General features: G+C 35.8%; 4 protein-coding genes across 5 annotated transcripts; all 4 read left to right on the plus strand.

The window, feature by feature from the left end:
• The first annotated feature begins 544 nt into the window (after nucleotides 1-544).
• LOC124388877 (homeobox protein Hox-B3-like) lies at nucleotides 545-17,715 on the plus strand. Of its 2 annotated transcripts, none has more exons than XM_046853965.1 (5): nucleotides 545-895; nucleotides 12,101-12,189; nucleotides 14,577-14,632; nucleotides 16,180-16,610; nucleotides 16,951-17,715. In XM_046853965.1, exons 4-5 carry the CDS (start codon nucleotides 16,247-16,249, stop codon nucleotides 17,577-17,579), a joined length of 993 nt encoding a protein of 330 aa, XP_046709921.1. In that variant the 5' UTR covers nucleotides 545-895; nucleotides 12,101-12,189; nucleotides 14,577-14,632; nucleotides 16,180-16,246; the 3' UTR covers nucleotides 17,580-17,715. The 2 variants fall into 2 exon arrangements, with proteins under 2 accessions (XP_046709921.1, XP_046709922.1); XM_046853966.1 differs by having other exon boundaries at nucleotides 16,180-16,568.
• Nucleotides 3,608-5,891, plus strand: hoxb6b (homeobox B6b). Its single transcript, XM_046853969.1, has 2 exons — nucleotides 3,608-4,389; nucleotides 4,799-5,891. The coding sequence occupies exons 1-2, from the start codon at nucleotides 3,966-3,968 to the stop codon at nucleotides 5,050-5,052; spliced, it is 678 nt and encodes a 225-aa protein (XP_046709925.1). The 5' UTR covers nucleotides 3,608-3,965; the 3' UTR covers nucleotides 5,053-5,891.
• Nucleotides 6,185-8,364, plus strand: LOC124388878 (homeobox protein Hox-B5b-like). Its single transcript, XM_046853967.1, has 2 exons — nucleotides 6,185-6,910; nucleotides 7,408-8,364. The coding sequence occupies exons 1-2, from the start codon at nucleotides 6,322-6,324 to the stop codon at nucleotides 7,653-7,655; spliced, it is 837 nt and encodes a 278-aa protein (XP_046709923.1). The 5' UTR covers nucleotides 6,185-6,321; the 3' UTR covers nucleotides 7,656-8,364.
• Nucleotides 17,716-17,914: 199 nt separating the features above from the next.
• hoxb1b (homeobox B1b) lies at nucleotides 17,915-20,087 on the plus strand. Its single transcript, XM_046853040.1, has 2 exons — nucleotides 17,915-19,142; nucleotides 19,259-20,087. Exons 1-2 carry the CDS (start codon nucleotides 18,554-18,556, stop codon nucleotides 19,591-19,593), a joined length of 924 nt encoding a protein of 307 aa, XP_046708996.1. The 5' UTR covers nucleotides 17,915-18,553; the 3' UTR covers nucleotides 19,594-20,087.
• Nucleotides 20,088-25,914: the final 5,827 nt, after the last annotated feature.

Raw genomic sequence — 25,914 nt, forward strand, 5'->3', positions numbered from 1 at the left:
TCCGTTTGTCTATTCCTTTTGTATAGGAGTCTGCACATTCTCTCAAACCGCACAATCGAATAGATTTGATATTAAACATTTTCATTCCTGTAACCAACTTAAATACCAACGTAATTATAAAGTTTATGTAAAATGCGTGAGACATGCACCAGGTTTATTTAGATTTAAAATTATTATTTAATTTGGTAAATAATACATATGGGATTTACATTATAACTATATATATACACACACTCATTCCTATGGGATCATTTTGTACCGACTCGATATGTCTTATGAATATCTTTTGATTAAAACGAAAAGAGGAAAGATTTCAATTTTAGTCTAGTAGTTTTTAAAACCAGCAGCCTATTTTCTTTCTTTTTTAATGAAAAAAAGATGGCGGCCACCAAGCTACTGTTGGAGCAAAGCAATAAACTCCCAGTTGTTTATGAAAATTTACAACTTTCTGCTAGAACTTTATGTGTGACTCTGCGACGGGATTGGGTAGACGTGGTCACGTGATCAGCTCCCTGTGAACATGAACTTTTTATGATTTCCCAAGTGGTTATAATGCAGCATTCTTTTGGTCAGGGCGCAGTCAGTAACACCTCTGTCTTCGTGTTTACGTTTTTTCGTTGTTACTATTTGGCAGTATAATAGAAATAGTAATTGAATTGATCGGACTGTGTTTTAAGATGGCTGGAGCCTAGCAAGACAGTGCTAGCCGCTTGATTCCTACAGAGAAGTCATGGAAGATTGAATGGATCAGAAATCACAAAACGAATACATATTTGGTCTTTCGTTTATTTGCTATATTTGGATCTTGTCGATTACACGCGGATTTGAAGAATCAAAAAGAAAACCCTGGTTACTTTTGGAAAGCACTCCTGCGAGCCGATGATAAACGACAAAGGTAAGACCTGCTCTAGTCTTCCTCATTGTGATGTTAACCAGTGCATGTGTGTGTTTTATGTAACCCACGATATGATAGGCCCACTATCTTGTGCAGGCATGCTTGCTGGAAAACACTGATATATTTGACTGGAGGTTAAGCAGAACAAAACTGCAGCTGAATTTGTAAAATGGGCTTGAAAGCTTGGACCTAATGTTAGATTTTCAGCAGAAAGGCATTGCATATTTGTAGTTGGGTGCATTATGGCTTTGGGATTGTTCAAATAAACAAAGACACTCAAATTAAATTAGTAATCTTTTTAAAGTTTTTGTAGTTATAAACGATAATGAAAAAGCATTACGGGAATGCCGCATTAAATCACTAAGCTTGATGGCTACTCACCCAAAAAAACAGAATTCTGACCTAAGTTATATCACCATTTAAATACAGACTTAATAAAACAAACAACCAACGAAGACAATAGATTTGAGCTTATTTTTTACAGCTGAATATGACAGATTATTTACAGCAGAGTGATGTGCTGTTGTGAGAAATCCGCGTGATCAAAGCTACAGTAGCCTGCTGATGAGCGGATCGCTGCTGACCGCTGGTGCATTATTTTGGAATGATTATTCGTCACATTAATGTCCCCTTTCTAGGAAAAATGAATGAATTAACGCGCATATTTAAATCCAAAATAATTAATATGGAATACCAGTACTATTTTATTGCTTAGTCACTATTAAGCATTCGGCTCGAATTCGAATATCACAGGATGCAGCCATTTTTTCACTAGTGCATTTTAAAATGCTCTTCATACACACACACACACACACACACACACACACACACACACACACACACACACACACATATATATGTATATATATATATATATATATATATATATATATATATATATATATATATATATATATATATATATATTATACTTTTATTTTCATTTTAAACGCACTAGTGAAAAAATGGCTGTTTTTTGAGGTAATAGTAAGGCAAGAAGTTATTTGGGCTATGAATACTGATACTGAAAACTTGATACTGATATATATATATATATATATATATATATATATATATATATATATATATATATATATATATATATATATATATATATAATCACGTTTCACTGAATTGGCACAATATTACTTCATTTTCTGCTCTTTGGTGCCATCTAGTGACGAAAGAATTGTGCGAATTTGCTCTGTAAAGTAATTGTTTTGTGACGTGATATGAATTTTTGTATTTAAACAACACTTATCCAAGATTTTGTTGTATCACAATAAGAAATGGTTAGATACTATATTTCGATTCTATAAATACAATATAAAAGCTTTGGGACGAGAGTTTTTCTAAAATAATGATTTTATATTTTATATGCATATATATGCACACAAATAAATAAATAAATAAATAAATAAATAAATATTTTTATATATATATATATATATATATATATATATATATATATATATATATATATATATATATATATATGTGTGTGTGTGTGTGTGTGTGTGTGTGTGTGTGTTTGTGTGTGCGAGCTGTTGTACTTTGAATAAGACATTTAATTTATCTAAGCGGTTTTGTAAGCTTCGCTGGCATTATTATGAAATTTAAATACTATTTGGATATTTAATGGATTATTAAAAGAGTCTTATTTGAATTTTTTTTTTTTTTTTTTACCGAAAATCCTTTTTTTTGTGTGTGTATCATTTTTGGAGACATACTGAAGAAACCCATTCTGAAAAAAGCATTTATGGTTAGAATGCACGTCTGATGAAAACGTTGGGGCCTAGGCCTGTTTGTAGGTCGTTGTTAAACTGTAGTTAAGGTTTTTATTACAGGTTATGCACTGTTAATGTAGACAAAATAGACAAAGAAAAGCTTTCGTTTGAGAGAAATAAAGTTATACTAATCCCGATCTGTTTAATATGTGACATTTTATCTCAGATCGGTCCAAATAAACAATATTTTGCTTATGTTTTGTACAGGTCTTTTTAGAGCACTTTATATGCAGTATTTTAATAATCTTCTAATGACAAGGACCTCAAGTAAGAATAAAATGATATCGCAAAGCTGGTTTAACTCAGAACAGTAATTGTTCGTAAAGCTATTTAAATAGATTAGTTTATTGAATTCCAATGCGCTTTGTGCCGAAACCTTAGTGCTGTGTGTATTTACTTTTTAAAGCTCGTCCAATTGTAAAGGTCTTAATTATTTGAACTGACGTTCAGCTAGAAACACGAAAGCCATAAAATACAATTCATAAATTGTTTCTGTGATTCGTGATGAAAAAACACCCAACGTGAGTTGATTGGTGATAGAAGAACCCTTTGTAAAGCAAGACATAGTAAAAGAGACAATCTTATATCCTGCATATCTTCCTATTGTAAATATTTAATTTATTTGAGTTTTTTATAGTAAGTGTTACAATGAACTAAATTACCTAAACACTACAATAAGTAGTTTTGTTCCATTCATATGATTTTATTTTTTTAATCTTTCTTGAAAAACAAACACATTTCTTCATTTCTATTTGGAAGAAATATAGCTTTATGAAGCAATACACTGTCAAAATAATAGGATATTTGCTGGCATGTATGTTAGATCGAAAATATGCTATTTTATGCCTGCTGAGAAGATTACTGAAAAATGTCCATCAGTAATCCACTTTTAGCATAGTGCTTGTAGTGCTTGCCTTATTATTTATTTATTTCAATTTTTAATATTATTTTTGTATGTGTTTATTTGCTTATTATGGAGCGGACACTTGATTACAACAAATGTAATTATACAAATATATTTCTATGGAAATGATAAGGGTTTATATGCACTGGGGACTTCATCCAGTGCAACAAGAGTCCCCCTCCCTAATGCTATTCTATTGGCTGAGATGCTCAGGATTGGTCAGACAATGATCAGCTGGTGCGTTTCCCTACTCGCTCACATTGGCACCTCGCCACCCCCCTTCGGCTAAAACCAAACCTCACATAAAGTAATGGCAAAACACACTTGGACTATAAAACGCAACAAATCATAACACTCGCACAATAACAGTGGCCACCCAATGAGTTCCTACTTCGTCAACTCAACTTTTCCCGTGTCTCTTGGCGGGGGACAGGATTCTTTTCTCAACCAGTTACCGTTATATTCTCCTGGATATACCGACACTTTGAGACACTATCCAGGCGCAACGTTCGGAGCGAGCAATGTCCAGGAAAAGGTGTATTCCAACTCATACTACCAGCAAGCTACCGGAGTGTTTGGGAGAAGCGGTTCAGGCGCTGCTTGCGATTACGCTGCTTCCAGCATATACAGAGAGAGCGAGCGCTCATCATGTCCTCTCGGAGGCTTGGAAGAGTCGCTGGCTCTCACACAGGGGCATAGCAAGACGGAGGTCTCGGAGCACACTTCAGACAATTACTCCTATAGCGAATCCAAGCCCTGTGCCCCTGTTTACCCGTGGATGCAGAGGATGAACTCTTGTAGCGGTAAGTCTATTCTACATATCGCTTATTTGGTCGTATTTCGAGTTCAAATAAACATCTTTTCCATAAACTTTGCCACAGAATGGCACAGTAAATGAATGTGCATCTTAATGTATTGTGAACTTTGCACTTCTAAACAAATTCAAAAGAATCGGCTAATTCTTCTGTAAATGACGAGTGTTTGATTTTTAAAATGTCTTTTTTAAGTTAAATTCAATATTTACTTTTAATGAAAGTATAGAACTGATGATTAAAAAAACAACACTAACAAATAATTAAAAAGCAAAAGCAACAACTATAACAAAAATAATAATCATCCTAATAATAATCATAATAATACTAATAATGTATTCCATTTCTTTGATTTGACTCTGTATTAACCTATTCCGTGTTTTCCACCTCTTTTTGACAGGCATTCCTGGAACCACTGGCCGCAGGGGTCGTCAGACGTACACTCGATTTCAGACACTTGAATTGGAAAAAGAGTTCCATTTTAATAGATATTTGACCAGAAGGCGCAGGATTGAAATCTCGCATGCTCTGTGTCTAACAGAGCGACAGATAAAGATCTGGTTCCAGAATCGGAGAATGAAGTGGAAGAAGGAGAATAAAGTGATGAACTCTGAAAAGACCAGCGAAGAGGAGGATGGTGGAAAGACGGGATAGACGATTTCGATATGCACTGTGTTGTAAATAATAAACAGGTCCAATATTTTTACCCACAGTACATAGGCTATTGTATTTTCATGTAGATGTACGAATGTACCCAAACAAAACGGTTATCTATTTAATGCTTTTTAAATGGCAAAAGCTAGAAACCCTCTCAGGGTTGTAAAACATGCATCTTTCTCGTTTCTGTAATGTTCACCCCGTTGTGTACTGTTTTCCGCCATTAGACAATTTGTTTATTACTTGGCATAAAATAAATGGCTGAATTTTGCACTCTTTTTTTCACAACCTAGAACAGGCTTATAGTGAAGGCTAAGGGTGACTGCTGACATGTTGGACATTCGTATGTTTAAACGTTTTCGTGTGTAATTTATTTTGTTTGTTACGTTTGTGTATGTGGATGCACTGATCTTTGTTAGCAATGCCAGTTTGCCAATAAAATATGTTCAACCACGACTTTTGTACTCGCTTGTTCGTGCTAAAATGTCAAAAAGCAATACTATTATGTAGGATAACACAAGATGTTTACAAATGTCAGATGTATAGTAGAGAAAAGGCAAATCTCGACCGCAGACTAGACGCGAGAGCGTCACTTCACACAATGGTAGAATTGCATTAAACTTAGACCAACTATATATATTTATTTAATTGTGTTTTTAGCGCATTTCATTATTTTTAAATGATTTGGAACACATGAAATACGTGAGGACAATATTGAGAGGCCACGGTTGTCACGGTTGTCAAAACATTCTCTTTCTAAATACCACATTTATAAAAAAAAAGCACGACCAGATTCTTACTGATAAAGAAAAATGTAAAAAAAAAAATAAAATAAATGTGCAGAATTGCACGAATACGTTGTAAAGAATGTAGCCTTATATATAAGTGAAGTGTGCCACTGATAACTGCAAAAGACCTCAGTGCAGGTGTTTGGGCATTTTGCAGTTCTCCCGGTAGGTGACGCCCTCTGCTAACATGGGATGCTGCGCGCAGTGGGGAGGCACCATTGAGTTGAATCTAACGATCATCATTTCGTCATCATTTGTAACCACAGAGCATGAATTACCTCTTGAAGTCATCAGAGAGAATTTACGACTGGTCAACAAAGGCACGTGATGCCCTAACGCGCTCCCATATTTGGCCGCATACTTGGCAAAAACGAAGTACAGTGCATTGCTATAATTCATTTTTACATCATAAATTGGGCTGCGCAGGATTTTAACGACCGAGATCTGCTCATCGAGACGGTTTTTAAAGAATATCCAAATGAGCTCCTATTTTCTAAACTCCTTCTCAGGGCGCTATCCGAATGGGTCCGACTATCAGTTACTAAATTATGGGACTAACGGCGCAATGAACGGCTCTTACCGGGACTCTACGGGCATGCATTCCGGCTCTTTCGGTTACACCTACAATGGGATCGACCTTAGTGTAAATCGCTCTAACAACAATGCCCATTTCGGTACGGTTGGGGATAACGGTCGTGCTTTTCAGAACCCGGGCACGGACACCCGGTACCGTCAAACGAGCTGCTCGCTTGCTTCTCCAGACGCTCTTCCTTGCACCAACAGCGACAGTCTCAACCTGAAAGGCACTACTGGCTCCTCTGACCAGACCACGACCGGGGGCAACAGTGCACTCACCACTAACAGCAGCAATCTCAGCAACAGCAACACACACTTTGCAGAAACGGACGAAGCAAACGTCTCTTCGGAGCCGGAGGAAGGCGCACAGCCTAACCATGCCACTTCATGCACTCAGAAACAAGAACCCGCTGCACCTTCCACCACAACACCCGGGGACGGCCAAACACCACAAATCTTTCCATGGATGCGGAAACTTCACATTAGCCACGGTATAACCATTTCCAATACTTAAAATTATAGATGAAAAATTATACTGAATGAATGGCATCCTGCTTCCAAAATTGAAAAACCAAAAAAACTTCAAATGTAGTTAATTAAAGGATTTATGTAAAATGTTTTATATGTGAATTGCATAAAATATCATATTGTAGCTACACGTTATCAGTTTCTCTCTATTCGCCGTTCCCTTGCAAATTTGCAGCTTATGTAGATGGTTAGAAAGAACACATAGCCTAATATTTGCAACTGTAAAACGTGCAAGCACGGAGAATCATAATATGCAGGAAACAGGTAATTGTTTCGAGGCAATCCCTGAAGTGGTGAAACAAGATTGGGAAATGACTTCTTTTGAATCCAATGTCCCATAATCACATTGCTGCTAAGTGCAGATGCGATAGCGACTCTTTCTGGAGTCTAGCACTCTCGATTTTTTGTTGCTTATTATAACTAAAGGGTATTGTCTTTTTTGTCCTTGTCCGTGCCCTAGATATGACTGGACCTGATGGAAAACGGGCTCGAACTGCCTACACACGCTATCAGACGCTAGAGCTGGAAAAAGAGTTCCATTTCAATAGGTATCTGACCCGGAGGAGGAGGATAGAGATAGCCCACGCTCTCTGTCTCACTGAGAGGCAAATTAAAATATGGTTCCAGAATAGGAGGATGAAATGGAAAAAGGACAACAAGCTGAAAAGCATGAGTCTTGCTACCGGTGGAAGCGCCTTTCAAAACTGATTGCATTTTGTTGAGAATATTCAACTACTGTTATAGCACTGCACCTTTCTGCTTGTCATTATCAGGCGTCATTTCTCTGTGTGACTGGTGTAACACGAATTGTCCACCGTTGAGTATTGTTCTATCTCATATGCCATAGGGCTTCAGTTAACAGCCGCCGTAAATTAAGTGTAAATGCTACGTATCAAGTTTATACTTTCGTGGAAGAAAGCATGTTCCATGTAAGCTATTTGTGCGCAACTTTAAACATGTAAAAGGAATATTGTACAGTATCAACGCGAACTACCTATATCATCTTATAAAAAAAAAAAACCTTTGTTGTATTCTTATGAACTCGTATAGGGACGTCAGTGAAGACTGTTTTCAGTTTTGCAGGACATTTATGCTTGTACCGCGTTTATTACTTTCTTGGATAGGATTGTTAAATCGCGAAAAAAAAACATCCTCTATATTCGCACTTAGGCTACATTTGTGTACTTTATGTTGCATCTAAACATTTCTGGACCGGATTTGGAGTCCATGACGAGTGAAATATGTTTGATGTACAGTTGTGACCAATATTTTATTTGTAAAATGTGAGTGGTGAACGTTCCGTGTTTGAAAAAAAAAAAAGCTATCAAAATGTTTTAACGTTGATATGCTGGGAATTTTGCCAGCCGGCATTTTTTTCTATTTGTGTCTCGATTAAAAATGGGTGATGATTCTAATTTGAAAAATAAAAGTTCTTTTAGTCTCAAGATGCTTTAGTGTCTTTTTGCACATCATTACACCTGTGGGATCGGTTGCCTTCACAGTGGGTCACCACTCGGTCAATTCACACTCCTACTTTACAGTTATTATCCTATTAATATAATCTTCGCAATCTATAGGCACATCAATGGCTGAAGCAGACTAGGGTAAAACAACAAGCCTTTATGTCTGAGTTATAACCTTGACATGGCCACAGGGCGCAGGATTTTCTTGTGTTTCCGATACTTTTAGACAAAACTTTTGCTCACATTGTCATATCACTGGTATATTATAACAAAAAAAAAGAGAAATATTCACAAGAAAATGATTTTTTTTACAGCCTGTGTCCAATAATGACTAAACCTGTGAACTTACCTCTTAAATGGTCAAATCAATTGAAGTATGCTCCTACAAATAGTTTATATATTGTAGTTATTACATCAGAAATACAGCCTCGACTTCCCTAAGTGATTTAATTTCGTGAAGTTTAGTCTATAACATAGACATGTCTTTCTCTGTATTGCTAAACAAGTCACGTGAGGTCCATAAAGTTAGTTTTATGGTTTTGGGGGTTGACAATGTGCGACATAATTCACATTCTTGAATGAAAGTGACGGTTTCACTGCTTCAGCGGGATTCTAAAGGTTGTGGACGGCATGTGATATGCTCTTAGTCAGTTACCTTCGGCCACTCAAAATGTCATACACTCACTTGGCTACTCTCTGTTATTTTCTATTGGATTGGGGCAAGACGTCTCAGAGTAAGTTTACCTTCATTCATTAACAGTCTGTTTGCAAAGAGTTGGATTGTTTTAGGTATTAACAACTGGGGAATAGCCTGTATTTTTATAGGCCCGAAATGTGTTGGTGCACATAGAATAGAAGACTTATTGTGGCATGCATGTCATGCATGCATTTGATGCCATGCATGTTGTATTTTCGTGCTGCGGATATCAGTTATATAATTTTAAATGCTGCGGATATCATAATTAATAATACGTGTTAGTGATGTACTTGTCAACACAGTATTTATCTGAACATCTGTCTCACTCGATTTTGTAAATAAATTGTCCATATGCGCGGGTAAAATGTTAACATTTTAGAAATTGTAACCTTTATCTATCTTTATCCTAACTCAGGTTAATTTAGTCAGAAACAGAAAATCAAAAAGCAGAAAACTTAACTCCGATTTTTCCTGTCAAAAAGGCTGAGTGAAATAACCAATAAGGCATTGACAAAACTTATTATTGTTTATTTATTTGACAATTTCCATTCGAGACTGTAAAAGAGGATAAATACAGTCTTGTATGTGTGTGTGTGTGTGTGTGTGTGTGTGTGTGTGTGTGTGTGTGTGTTTTGCGAAATGTGATGAAACTGAATGGGCAGAAAACATGATGTAACTGTGCCAAATTTCTCGCGATAAACACGGTTACGTGATTCATAACTATTAAAGTCTCATTGTACTCCAATAATGTGTTTTGCATATTGATAGGGGTAATCTGTGAACCGTTCTCATCAATTATTCATGGAGAGGGGATCACAGCGAGGTCAGGAGACTAGTGCTGCACACAGAGACACGCACAGTGTCAAGCTGCCATTACAATAAATGCAGGCTTAGAAATATATGCTTCCATCACATATACCGAGGTTCATAAGAAACCTTTATATTTTTGTTCTATTGTTCATATTTATTGTACAATTTATATTACTGAGCTGAAAATACACAATTTGTATTTTCAAAAATATATTTAATCAAGATATTTAAAGAATGATCGTTTATACTCGATCGTTGTCTATAGCAAAACTATCTGATGTTCATAAATAATTTATTATTTTATATTTTATACAAAACCTTTTACTTTAAGCATAAATCTTCATAATGTAACCAAAAAAACGCCAATGTAAATCAGTGCTAATAGTTTTGATGCTGTCTTTGAATGATGTAACGCTCCTGATTGACCAGCAGAGCTCGCCTTACTCCGAGGTCCCAGTCACTTTGTTTCTTTTTCACTCAAACACCGAGGATTTTGTTGCAGCAAATCCTATTTATATAAACCCAGGCAATTCCAATAGGTCCGGTTATCTGAGACGAGGAGACTGTAACTTAATATAACTTACACATATGAGTAAGTGAATTCATAATAATAAGGAAATTGTAACAAGAACAACAGCAATTAAACTGGCTCTATTATTTTGTATATAAAAAACAAGATAAATAATATTTAAAATGTTTAAGATACAAACAAAAATTAGACATACAGGATTTTTTAAACGCTCTTTTACTATCAGATTAATCTAAGCCACACTGCTCTGTGCATGCTAATGGGATCTGAGTTCAATTTGGGGTCACCTAGCGACTGCACGATTTTTTGCCACTTCACAACAAATGCACATACACACGTCAGATCAGTGAAGGCAAGCTTGAAGAAATATAATTTGTGAAAACTACAGATTTGTAAGACAGTTTTTGTATAAATATACTTTAAACTTTACTTAGGACGTTTTGGATCCCTTAAATTAACACATGATCCAAAACCTTATGCTTTTTGTATATAGCGTTACCACCGAAATAAACAATATCAAAGCGTGAGTATTTCGGATATCTGGATACAGTTGATCGATAATGTTTCGCTTTTTTGGTTGTCTTTAATTTTTTCCTCAATCGATTATTATCAAAAGGATCTCTAATGTTTCCAAAGCAACTCCGTGTGCATCCCCATCAAGATAAACACGAATCAAATAAAAAGAAGTCCAATCTAAATATAACATTGTGAAAATGAATATGCTCACACAGATATGATATTATCGAGTACTCTGATTGTCATTTCTAGCATTATGACCAGATCATTTAATATTTTTTGTTGTTGATGTTTATGATACAGTTATATCTATATATAAAACATAGCTAGGTTTGACAGCTATGTTACTATACTAATAGTAAAGAAATACAATACTAATAGCATGCAGGCAATGCAATTATAATTAAAGCGTCCGTTTTTATTAATGTTTTTTTTTCTGTCACTAACTCGTCACAGGTTTATATACCTCTTTTAGCATAAACTGTTTTGCTTTTGTCTTGCATACCATTCAAATGGATGGCGATATCTGTCATCTATATATACCCTGTAGATCCGAATTTGTGTGAAAAGATCTTTATTCGCAAATTCGTGTCTTGGGGAATATGTAGTTGATCTAAGCTCAGCGTCGAAGGAGGCTGAATTTATTCTGGGCTCTGCGAGTCATTTTCCCCATACATTTGGTTGAATTTGCTGGCTGGCAAGTTTGAAATCCAGTGAAATAAAAACCAAGTCAATTATTTAATTGCAATGTTTTTTATATACCATTGTAAGATTGCTGGGCTGGTGGTGCATTTTTTTTTCTTGTCTACTGAACTGAGCTTAAAGGAGAAAGCCATTACTGTCCAAACAGCCATTAACTAACCAAAAGCAGACATAATAGAGAGGTTGTATGGGACGTGCCCTTTTATTTAGATTTTTCGGTAGCTCATTTTCACTAGTTTGTTTTCTGTAAGTCTTTAAATTTCACCTGCACGTCTTGCTTAACGATAGCGTTAGGGTTTAAACTAGCTCCTCACTGGTCTTTGATTATTAAGTAAATATGAAGTAATTGGGAAGTAGATATTAAGTAATTGGGTTATATTTAGCATGCAATTATACATTTAAAGTTTATACATTCATTTTATACTATTTTTTTCAGGAAACAATTAAAGTGTGGAAAACAGGTGTGAACGATCCTACAAAGTCCCCCACCGAAAAAGAGAATAAGCGAGAAATGTTGCTGCGCAGGTACGTAATACAATTTGTAAATTAAAATTTATCTATCTATCTATCTATCTATCTATCTATCTATCTATCTATCTATCTATCTATCTATCTATCTATCTATCTATCTATCTATCTAGAGAGAAAATATGTATTTTATATATATATATATATATATATATATATATATATATATATATATATATATATATATATATATATGTGTGTGTGTTTTGTTTGCACACCTAGCAGAAATGAGGTGTCAAATTGGTCAAATTTGTTCTAAATAAGATCTGATAAGAGACTATAAAATGCTGGTGATAGCTGACAGTTTTAAAAACAGTAAAAACCAGAATGGGGTTAAAGGGAGTCATCTGTTTATCACGTGATTCGGGAGAATAGCGGATAGTTTTTCAGTTGTCGCTTGGGGAATTCTGAGAAAAAAAAATAAAAGATAATACCAAAAAAATTAAAAATAAAACGGTCAGGTGACCTGTGTGTCATCTGTAAAGGATGCTAGTATGAAGAACGTTTAAGTTGATCTCAGTTAGCAGACTGCATATAAAATATCGCATTTGAAATAAACAATAGGTTGTGAAGCTTACCTATCAACAGAGAGGTTATATGAAAACAAGTTTTATATTCCTGACTAATTACACGTTTTAGACTTGTAATGTAATGTAATTCTTTAGTATGTAATAATAATAATAATAATAATAATAATAATAATAATAATAGCAATAAAATCATTTTATATGTTATTATAACTAAAGTTACAACCACCGCACGATTTATTGCCTGAAACTGTATATTGTCTTTATGACATTTTATTCATTTTCGTCTAAATAAAAGTAAAAAAAAAAATTAAAAGAAGAGAAAAAAAAAAGAATAGGCAAAGGGAACAAAAAGTTTGGGAAGGTGTCGGGAGATATAAAAGGTTTGAATATTAATCATCAGGGGAGGTGCTGTTAATGTTTTAGGTCCAGTGGCTCATATCACTACTAGGATACAGTGACCAATACTATTTTAGGTACCACCAGTAGACTAATACTGACTAAAACCATAAAAAGCTTTAGTCATAATGAGAAGGTTTTAGACGGAAGATGGCACTCCGTAAATAGGCTCAGACTTAAAGGCAATGGATAATGTGAAGTCACCGAATTTTGATTAAGGTTTTTTTTCTTATACAGGTGTAAGGGAGTTCAGTAATCACAGAATAGGATTATGATTGGCTTGGTTAGGTATTAACCCCACGCGCAAACCCACAAACACTGTGGGTGCAGGAGAACGGAACGCAGGAGATTTACTTGAGAGATCAAAGGCCGCCTGTCCAATAACAAATTGATCTGAAGACCACCACTAGATTGCAATTACAACAGACTAGACATAGACAATTTCTGACAGATATCTGGTTCAACACTTTAAAACGTTTACTGATTTTTTTCCGGGAAGCAAATTTGTTCTGCTCAAATTACAGTTTTATTTGATAGACGATTGAATTTGTTTTTATTTTATAGACACTGATATTTTAGTTTGGTATCATTATTATTAGAGATTGAGATTATAACAGACATACAGACAATACTGAATTTACCTACTTATATAACTAAAAATGCACAATGGTGTTTGTTATTATCATCAAATTAAAAAGATAAATTTGGAAAAGAGCATGACGCTATGAATCTACAAGCAACATAAATTCCACGGCAAAACCGAAATTGTGACAAACAGATGTTCTATTCAAACAAAACAAATAAACAAACAAACAAACAAACAAAAACCTGATCACCCAGGCTACTTAAAAGTAAAAAAACATGATTCTACAATATGGCAATAGTGAGACAACGTGATCAGACAATCTCATAAAGCTGGCATTTTTGCAAACAGTCATTGCCTTGTCAAAACATCACACAAAAGTCTATCATTGCCTTGTCAAAATATTTGTTTGCTTCGTGTAAAGAAAAGGGTTTGGTAGTTTTGCTATATGTTCCAATCTGTCGATAGTACTTTAAAACAACCTCCTAATCTTGCTTAATTTTTGTTTGATTCGCAGTTCAATTTGTATCGATTGCTTACTCTAAGACACAGCATTATTTGCCTTGGTCAGCTCTTGCGCTTGAGGTCCTGTGCACCCCTCTCGGCTGTTTAACTATCTAACGATCTGCTATTTCCAGCCTGCTTCAGTGTGTGGAGTTGAAAGTAGCTTACATGAGCGACACATTTCTACCATCCAGTTCAACAGCCCAACAAATTTAGTGGGTGTCATAATATTCATCTAGGTTTTATCTTGTTTTCCATCCTTTGACTAGGTTTTAGTTTTGTTCCCTACATAATTTCAATTTTATGTGAAAACGTTAACATTGTTTAATAATATTTTGGATAACGTGATAAACAATGTATTTCTTTTTTAGGTACTATATTTTCTGTCTGCGGTTCCTCGCGAAGTTTCTGGCGCAGGAGTTGACTGGTGAGTAAATAGAAAGATTTTTATATTGAACTGATTTAACTAAGATGTATTTGCTTGCTACTGTAAGATGATAATTGGTTGTTGCTATTAAAGCTTTCCTGTTTCAGTTCTCCCAGGTGGCAGAGAAAAGATTGGAAAATGAAACCAGTGTCAAATTAAACGTTGTATCATTATATGAAGTTCAAAGAAAATTTTACGAGCAATTAAATAATTAAGTTTACATAATCATAAAGGTCTGTCAGCTAATGTACATTCTCTTATTGTAGTTTATGCAATATATGCAGATGGTAGGTTTAAGAAGCACAGAGAATACGAGGATTCGACTTTCAGGCTTTTTGATCCGACAAGAGATCCTTTGGCAATATTTAGTTTTCGTTTTGATCAGGCACAAAATAATGATGATGCTTAACACTGACTGCTTGTGTGGATTCAGAACAAACCCACAGAAGCGCAATAAGCGAGCAACACTGAAATAGACTCAGTCAGTTTGTGAATGGCGGATATGTCCGGGTGATTTATTGCCGTATTACTTGAGCACGGGTTCACGACGAGTTCAGCAGTCTTTGTTCCTCCTTCAGCGTAGTCGTTCTCTCGTTCTTTCTCCATTTGTCACATTACGACCGAATCTGCACAACTTCTGTCTCCATGAACACAACTGAGAATATGCCTGTCTAAAATGTTTTTTTTTTTTTTATATCAGGGTAAACACTGAATGATGTATGTTATATATATATATATATATATATATATATATATATATATATATATATATATATATATATATATATATAATATAATATAATATAACAACTAGGAATTCTAATTGTCCAATTCTTATTGTCCTTATTCATTTTGATTGCGATTTTAATATAAAGCCGGTTGTTGTGACATATAAACATAAAATATGATGTTAAACTTGATTTATATGCCTTTATAATTTGAGCCCACCTTTTAACTGTTTATACAGTGCATATCTATATCTATTTTTATTTTCGTTGTGTATCGAGTGTAAAGTTAAACATCTGCATAAATGTTTATTTATAATGCATTACTATACAAGATTCTGCCATTTAAAACATTTTACAATACATTATTAATGTAACATAATTTAATTAGGTAGTATTCTTTATTATTTTATTATGATCGTTAAATATAATTTTCGATTTACATGTACTCATTTGGCCAACGTTATGTTTCATGAGCTATAAAAAACGTAGACTGCAGTTTTTGACAATAGAAATATCCAAATAATACCGTAATTATCGTAAATAAATTAGGGATTCGTTTGTACAAAAATTATTGGCTTTTCAGTGAATTTCAGTTTAAGATTGACCTAGAATTATGATGTCTCAAATTTTGAAACAATCTACTTTATCTATTGACATATCTTTTCAGAAAGCATTTGGTATTATACTCACATCCTTGGCCTTTATTTTGTTTATTGTTAATTTATCAATATTGTAGAACAGTACAATATTTATATAAAAAATGTCTGTATATTTGCTCATTTTGTGGCGACATTCCTATGCCTTGTTGCGACCTTTTAGGTCTCCCACCAAGAGGCCTCTGTAAAGAATCTGTCACGTGACGCAAGTTTTCCAGAAGCTCTACACAATGCAGAACAAGACAGACAACATCAACACCTCATTATTGGGCAGTGACTCGTTTAAGGGTGACGACACATTTGGATACAGTGATACGACAGAAGTTTCACTCTCTGTGGAACTGCGGGAAAACGACAGGGGGATGAATGCTTGTACATTGCTGAAGACTGCGATGGATGACACTCGGGACTGCACTCCATGTGAACTTTATCGAGGCTGTACAGAATCACCCCTCCTATCCCCTACAGGACAAACATGCAGCTCCTCAACCGGGGACCTTACTATTGACGACAAGCTGATATTCCCGTGGATGACGGAGTCTATGAAAAAAGGCAAGCAGAAAAGTCATAGCTTCTGCGATGCATCCATTGGTGGTGGGTACACTCGGTTTGTTGTAGTAGGCTTTCTTTATCTCAAGACGTATCTTTATTTAACAATCATAGCAAGACACCACACAGCTCCAAAATGAGACATTCTATCTGAGTGAAATGATTTGATAAGTTTATGGCATGTCACATCACAATCAGGGATATTGGGTGCAGGGCATGAATCCCAGGATTGGACTTGATTGCAACATTCTTGGACTTTTTACACTTAAAAAAAATCAAAAAGACACACGAAACTTTAATTATTAATGATTGGAATGTCCATACGTGCATTTTTCCTTTTTTAATTGTAGATTAATGATTTCTTACTTCGTTTTCTCTGGAGCAGAGAGCCGACCCGATGGCTCAGGTGGCTGTAAAAGGACGCGCACGTCGTACACCAGCAATCAGCTGCTGGAGCTGGAGAAAGAGTTCCACTTTAATCACTATCTAGGCAAACCGCGACGCCATGAGATGGCCAACCTACTGAAGCTTAGCGAAAGACAGATCAAGATATGGTTTCAGAACCGCAGGATGAGACATAAAAAAGACACAAAATTGAAAGGCCCGCCCTCTTCACCAAATGCGTGCCTTCCATCGTCCCTGCAAATGGACATTAGTTCTTCACTTAAATCACCTACAGAGAATTACATGAATCCTCCTTCCGTTAGCAATAGCAGAAATGATGCATGCTGTATGAGCGAGATTTCCAGAAATTCCGAGGGTCATTGGTCCTACGTGCAAAAACACAGACCTTCAAATGACCAATATTCTGCAAGGCTAAATGATGGAAGTAGTTTCACCTTTAGTAGAGAAAGCTTTTATTGTAATGTTGAAGGTAACTGTGAGGATTTTATTGCGCTCTCCGAACCTCAAATTCGCAGACTTGGTTGTCTTAGGTCTCATAATATGACTGGTCAGCAGAGAGCAAGTCTGAATCAGAGAGCATGGCCGCTCACTTACCCCAGTGAACAGTGAAAACAATCATCCGCCTGAATCTCTTTTAGGCACACAAATGCACTTTATTTGCAAGCACAGGCTGAACGTACTTTCATATTACTGCTAACATATACATAAGACACACACACACACACACACACAAACACACAAACACACACACACACACACACACACACACACACACACACACACACACACACACATATATATATATATATATATATATATATATATATATATATATATATATATATATATATATATATATATATGAAAATATAGTATTTAAGGTGATTTCTATTGCTAACCACACCATTTCATCTTGTATTAATATTCGTCATTTAAAATTCGACTTATATGCGATTAAAAAAATTATTAATTATAGCTTGTTTCAATCTTCGTGTGGTCATTTAGTCGTTTGGATACTATAGAAAAATAAAATATCAACAAATATCTTGGATCTTTAAATGCTTTGCTGGACATGGTGCCTCTTGAAAGATTATCACTAAGTAATCCTCCTCGATTTTTTTAAATCAAGGAAATAAGTCTGTGATTGAAATGTTTACATTTGGGCAGGAACTTTTGTGGAAGCACTGTTTATCCACTATTTAACCTTTAATAGCCATTGATTGTTTATTACCTTCCCAAAAATCAGATACATTGTAATGTCGTAAAACTTTTCTCAGTGCTGTGATAGAAAATTTCATCAGGCATACCCTGCAAGTCTGCGTTATCTGATTGATGAGAATGTGCCATTCATGTGTTTGTCATGTAAATACGAGTTCACTTGATGGACACTCGCAACGCCCAAATTACCGCTGTAGGTCACAGACTATTGGTGGATTTTTGGTCACATGATCTGTCACTCAGTTGATATGTAGCCCGACAGAACTTTTGAGGTTTGACATACTGCTTAGAGGTGGTAGGGCACTGGGGTAACACGCCGAGGTTTATTGACCCCCTTTAAAACAATTACTGGTGGAGCATTGAAAATGAATTCGTACTTAGATTACACAGTTTACAGCCGTGGACCTAACCATTTAAATTCAAAAGTTGGATGTTTCGGCCTGGATCAAGAGTACATGCAAAGTGCTTGTGGGAGCACTAACAGTTGCATTGCTGAGGGGCGGCCAGTTGGAGGAAACTCGTTTACACCGTCGCTGCACGAAACTCAAGGCATGAACTATGCGCACCAGGCATCCCAGTCATGCCACATTAATCTGGATCTTGTTACAACAGGCCATCAAGTAAACTATGGCAAGCAGAGCCGATCTCACCTGGACTACAGCCATCAGGCCATTCTCAATCAGGGTGAACAGCACATGTATTTGCCGTCCCCTGGCTTTTCTGTGCTGAACATCGGGAACAACAGTGGGACAGCGGCCGAGTCTAGTTGCAGGCCAGAAGAAATCACTGTGAGTCAATATCCATCATATCCCTACGGAGAAAAAGATCAACAGCACCAGTACGGGACGTACAGCAAATATTCCGGCCTCCATAATGACAGTGACATAAAGAACAATTCCAACCAAGCACAAACTTTCGACTGGATGAAAGTTAAAAGGAACCCACCGAAAACAGGTCAGTTAAACCGTCTTTATTTATTTATCATTTGTCCCATCTGACAAGATAATGTTGTCAGTGGAACCTGTTGGTCGATCATGTGGATTAATAACATTGTGTTTTTCCTCTCACAGTTAAAGTTACTGAATACGGGAGCCATGGACAGCAAAGTATTATTCGCACAAATTTCACTACGAAGCAGCTCACCGAGCTGGAAAAGGAGTTCCACTTTAACAAATACCTCACAAGGGCGCGGAGAGTCGAGGTGGCTGCTACACTCGAGCTGAACGAGACCCAGGTTAAAATCTGGTTTCAGAATCGCCGAATGAAACAGAAGAAGCGCGAAAGAGAAGGAACAGTGCCAGTCATGAAACGAGTAACAGACTGCGCAGCTGGACAAAACTCGAACAGCTCCACCAGCTCATCTCCAGCTGCATCTCCGATCTCAGACTCTTCGAGTGGCAACTGAGGACCTTTAATAGCAAACATTCTCCATATTACAGTTCTAAATAATAAGCCATATTGTGCACCATGGTGTCCTCCAATTTAGCACGGCGTGTGATGTGAAATTAGAAAAGTGTTTTATACGTGCATTGTAAAAGAGCCTGCATGTTTGTATTGGTGTTGCTGAGGACGTCTACATAACTTATTTTTCTGTTACAGACCAAATGTAAAAAAAAAAATAATAATTTTGGTTTTTGTCACTTTTTCTTTTCTGCATGGACATTCTTACTTTTTCATGATGCATGTTACTGCTTCGCAAATGGCCAAAAAGTTTTATTGGATGTATTTAACTATGATGCGAAGCTCATTGTAACACAATTTGGCTTTTTTGAATGAGCAGTTTTATTATTTGCACTACAAATGTACTTTTGGACTCTCGTGTTATATATATAGGATCACAATATTCGTTTGACCTATGAAGTAGTAATAAATAAATAAAATTGTTTTATTTTTTCTGAACTCCTATCTATCATTCAGTTTTTTTACGCACACTGATCCCATGTTTATTGTTTTTGTATTTAGAAGCTATGGAGACTATCATTCTATAATAAAAAGATAGTGTCTTTTGTTAAAGGACATTTCAATTCAGTAGGGCTAATTTAAATCAAGACTAACCCAGTAGGTATAGTTTGACTAGAGGAATGTTGCAGTACACCCCGGGTGGCTTCCTATGACCTTTTCACCCTTACTGTGCCTGCAGGACTTCTAAACATGTAAACACTCCTGCTTGCTCAGTGATATAACACTGAATGGTATTCTCGTTTTACTCATATTTGCCAATGCATGCAGCTATATAGCTAATATTAAAAAAATAATGACTAATAATTGCATAAGAATTTAGTCTGAATCATGGGCATATATTGCTAGTTTAAATAATTTTGTTTCTAGTATATATACTTTTTAAACAATGTTTGATTGCACAATATGGAGCCTATCAAAACCTAGGATGAGAAAATAATAATAATAATAAAAATAATAATAGAAATAGAAAAGAATTAACCAGCCTTCTTTTATGCCTGAGATAACTAAGATAAGATTATAAGAATAAGTGACACCCTTTTTTACTGTTAATACAATAAAACATATGCAGGTATTCAATCTGCCATTTATTCCCAGAATTCTAGGCAGACTTAGATTTGAATGTTTATACTTGAATGAACACACAGTGCAATGCATTCTAGTATTACATGTATATTTATTTATTGGAGAAAATATACCAGTAATATAAAATAGTCATAGATTAACATTTAAAAATTATAAAAAAGAAAAGAAACAGGTACTTTATTGATAGGGCTTAAATGTATATTGGAAACCGACAACCCTGTTTCATTCACTTGATGATTTGATGGACTTGTCCAATATTTGCTCAGGGTGTTGGGTTTGCACAGTTCTTGCCCCAAAAGCATTGCACTGTCAGCACCCTCTTCACTGACCAGGTTCATCCAGAGTTCAGGCCTAAATTAATTCAGTAAGACTGCAGGCCAGTTCAGGAAGAGAGGAGAAGGGTGTCTGACCAAAGGTCAGGGATGATTTTATCATTCCACACCATTAATTCTGCATGTTTAATGTCAATCTTATGTTCATTACTGACATAAAACAGTAAGGCTTTAAAGATTCTGTTAGTAGTAACGTACATTCTACACAACATAATATATACAGTATGTTCTAAATTTATTAGTTAAAAAGTGTGTATAAAGGAAAAATACAAACTGCTTATATCTTTCATTACTGCACACATACACACACACACACACACACACACACACACACACACACACACACGTATATTAGGACTATAAAATGACACACACGTGTATATATATATATATATATATATATATATATATATATATATATATATATATATATATATATATATATATAATTACTATAAAAATAAACGTTAGTTAACTTGTTAAACGTGTTAAACATGTTAGTGCAAATTCATTTTAACAGCACTAATTTTATTCAAAATGTAAATAAATTAATATAAAATAGGCTACATTTTAAACTTCAACACATTTTTCCTGACGTTATTTCTTTACTCAGATATAAAAAACAACAATAAACTCCAATGAAAAATAACTTTTAATCTCTAAACATTTGTTTTACTAAGGAGCCAAGTCTCAAATCAAACAACAAAAAACGGCCTGATGCACAATTATCATTGCAAAAAAAACATGCCATTTATAATAATAAGTTTAATTTATATAGCACCTTTCCCAAGCTCAAGGACGCTTTACAAGGTACAATATTTCAATATATCAAGACAGATGAAATATAATGAACATACATAAACAAACATATTCGTCGGACATTTGCCCAGGACGAAGGATCACATGCAGCTGCATGAGTTAATAGCAGAGACAAACACAGACACAAAAACATACAGGACAAGAGATAGAACACTACATAGCACATGAAACATACACCACATTTTAGAAAAATTAAGGACTCCTAACACATATGCATTGACTGATAGTGGAGGTTGAAAAGGTGGGTCTTAAGCCTTGATTTAAATTCAGTCAAAGTGGTGATGGTTCTGAGTGCAATGGGTAGGGAGTTCCATAGTATTGGAGCAATGACAGAAAAGGATCTGCCACCCGCAGAGGATAGACGGTATCTAGGAACACACCGAAGTTCAGAATTTGAAGACCAAAGTGATCGTAGAGGAACATAGGATGAGAGAAGATCGGAAAGATAGGGGGGGAAAGAGCATTTAGTGCCTTATAAGTAAGCAGTATGATTTTATATTTTATGCGAGATGAGACTGGAAGCCAGTAAAGATCAAATAATATAGGGGTAATGTGGGCAGAAAAACTTGTTTGGCTCAGATGGTGTCCAGTGTGTGTGGCGACACCCTGGTTAGAAGGACCAAGAAGATTGTGTCCTGCCTACAGTCAAGCATGGTGGTGGTAGCATCATGGTCTGTTTATTGAGGGAAACATGGGTTCCAACATTAACTGTGACAGTCTGAAGCAGAACATGATGCCCTTAGATGCCTTTAGAAACTGGATAGAACTGCAGATTTTTAACATAATACTGACCCCAAACACATCCCCAAGACGACAACTGCCCTGCTGAGGGTGACGGTAATGGAGTGGCCAAGTATTTCTCCAGACCTGAACCCTATTTAGCACAATGGGTAAGTTGGAGTAGCACCATGTGTCTAACATGAGGATCCCAGCAACAACCTGTGCAGCTCTTCATACCCAGGAGAATAAAGAAGGATTGTCACTTGAGAAGATATACTATATATATTACTATGTTTTTGTTTGGTTTTTTGAATCGTATAGCTCTCCGTTCCCACTGGATCTGGGCATCAGAGTCAAAGACACAGCCCTATGGAGACTGATGCTCAGCTGCCTGCAGAAGAGGGATGCTTTTCAATAACCTGTCAGCATGCAAGGAAATCTCACACTGCAGTGTTGTATGGTGTGTGAAGACATGGGAAGGACAGTAGGAAGGCAAAGAGAGCAATATAAGCCAGGTTAAGAAGAAAAAAAAAACAATTATGTCAATATCAGATGACAGGGATCCATATAGTGGCTTTTACTTTTAGGTAATACATTGATAAGAGCCATTGGCAGTATTGAGTTTCTATTATGATATTGCGCACAACCCATTTTTCTGTGCACAACCCTTATTTTTACTGATGTATGTCCAAGCTGCAGTGTGTTTGTTTTCTCTGTCATTGAGCCATCGCTCATCACCAGTATAGACAATCTACTTTCTAGCTTTGTGAGATGCCGGGGACAGTCAACAGTCAAGCTAGAAAAGTCACAAAGGTGTTATCAGTGTGAGTGTTAAATTCTGTCAGGTAAAGCTACAATGCTGTGGCAGGTTGAAAATCCCTTGTGTGTTCTCCTGATCTTGCTGGGCACTGGTGTCACAAGGGTTTTTACAAATCAAATGCCTGGCTTGACTTCCTGAGTCTTGTTCAAGTCCTTCTGAAGCATGTCACTCCACAGGGGTAACTGAAATCAAAAGGATAAAAAGACCACTGTATGTTCTATTCACTGGCTTAGAAGAGTGAGTCAAAGGGACATTTTGTATGTCTTCATGCTTTTGACAGACAGTCTGATAAGTAAGGAAAGAAGCCTCATGCAAATAGCCTCCACCCATAGTGGAAATACACATTAAAGGAAGACTTCCTCCTACCGCTTTTTGCCGTCCCCCCTCCAGCTTGTGTTTAGGTGGCTCCGTGTCCTTATATGATGTCATTAACCCATCCCCTTGTTATGTTAGTAACTAATACTGACAAAATGTACAAGGTTTCTTGTATTGATTCTAAGAGTCCAAACTGCAGATGCCAAGCAACCACAAGTGAGAAGGGTGCATTAGTTTAGAAGCATTTGCAACAGGTTTGTAGAAACAGAGATACAGGATAAAGCAGTTGTTTCATGCAACAAAGAGAATTTCTGTCTTACAGGTTTAAACATTCATGTACTGCTTAATTCAAAGAAATATTTGTAGATTGCCATTGTAAAACCATTGCTTTGTGAATTTATTATAAATGAATAGTAAATAAAGTGAGTGTGTGGTAGAAAAAAAACTAATAAGTAATTATAGTTGGTCGAAATCACTGGTTGCCTCCCTAGTGTCTAATGCCAATCTGCCGAAAGAGATACAGGAAGAAAAAAGCCTGGCTCTACAATCAGCCCTTTTCTCTTTTTTTTGTTTTCTGGTGAACAGGGTCCAAATGTTTTAATGGCTGTCACTTTGACCTGAATCATAATTTTATTATATTATTATAGCAGAGCCTCAAATAAAGAATATCTCACAAATGTGTATATTTAAACAGTTATCATTATGGCTACAAGTATCTGATCTTACAATCAGGAAAAATAAAATGTTAATGCTAGCAAATCTTTTTATTATTTAAGTAATTATTAGTAATTACTTGTGTGTAAATATATATATATATATATATATATATATATATATATATATATATATATATATATATATATATGTGTGTGTGTATATATATATATATATATATATATATATATATATATATATATATATATAACTTACTAGCATTAACATTTTATTTTTCCTGATTGTAAGATAAAATACTTGTAGCCATCATGATAACTGTTTAAATAATGAAAACGAGGTTTGTACCATCTTTATATATTTAGATTAAAGACATAGTTCATTTGTGAGATATTCTTTATGTGAGGCTCTGCTATGATATAGATTTATACTTGTGATTTGTGACTCTTTAATTCCATGTCTCTTTTTTCAGCTTTATATATTTATTTAATAGTAATAATTTATTTTGGTGAGGAAATGAAATCTTAATGCAGAGTTGTATTTTTCATTGTAACTCTTGCTTGAGGTTTGGATATTGATAACAAAAACAAAAAAACTTTTTTATTTGCCACCAAGCCTCATAAACAGCAACTCCTTAGTGGAGCCTGTACATTTATCTTTAAGTGTTTGAGAGGTGGCTAATTAGCAGCAAACAGCAGTTTAAAGTTCAAAAGGTCAAGCTTGTAGCAAGAATGAGCCTAAAGCCCCAAATGCACTGAATAGCAAGGAGTGCATTGACATCTTTACTCTAAGAAAGGAGATCTTGAAAACAATTTACAAATAATAATAGCATCTACATATTGACAAGTATTATCCTTAAAGTCTGCCCCTGGAACCTTTAAACTGACCCCAGCTCTAGAGAGGGAAGCATTGCCGTGTTACAGTGTGATTTCTGTGGAGGAGGGTGGTTTACTCAGATGAGAGAGCCATGCCCCCTCCCCCAAGTGAAACGCAAATGAAAAGGAATGCCAAGATGAAAAAGCATGCGTCTCCAGATAAGCAAAGAGAAGAAAGGAGTCAACGAATGGCAAAAGAGCTCTCTTGGGGAGATGAGAGGTGCTGATGGCAGTGTTGGTGGTGGGAGATCATAGCAGGTTCCTCTCATCAGCCCTGGCCTGTGTTTGATACTGAGTCTTTGTCACCCTTTCAGCTGTGTATTGTTGGGCGGTGTAATCCTGGGTGGATTACAATGGCTTCTTCCTTTCATATGGCCATGCCCAGCAGGCAGGAGGCAGTGCTCATGGAGGGCTGGGAGGCCTTGCTCATTCCTTCACCAAGAGCTGTAGCTACAGGGACAGGGAGGAAGGGGTCAAACGGTCATGTCCTTCTCTAAGAATGCTACCCTCTTTGCTCTATTCAGTTTTGATTTACCACCCAGTATCCACTGTATACCTGCATAAAACACCTTCGAGCAATTCACAGTAGGCTTCATGACACAAAATCTTTACAGGTTTGCTGAATTACA

Source organism: Silurus meridionalis, chromosome 7, assembly GCF_014805685.1.
Source record: "Silurus meridionalis isolate SWU-2019-XX chromosome 7, ASM1480568v1, whole genome shotgun sequence".
Classification (NCBI taxonomy): domain Eukaryota; kingdom Metazoa; phylum Chordata; class Actinopteri; order Siluriformes; family Siluridae; genus Silurus; species Silurus meridionalis.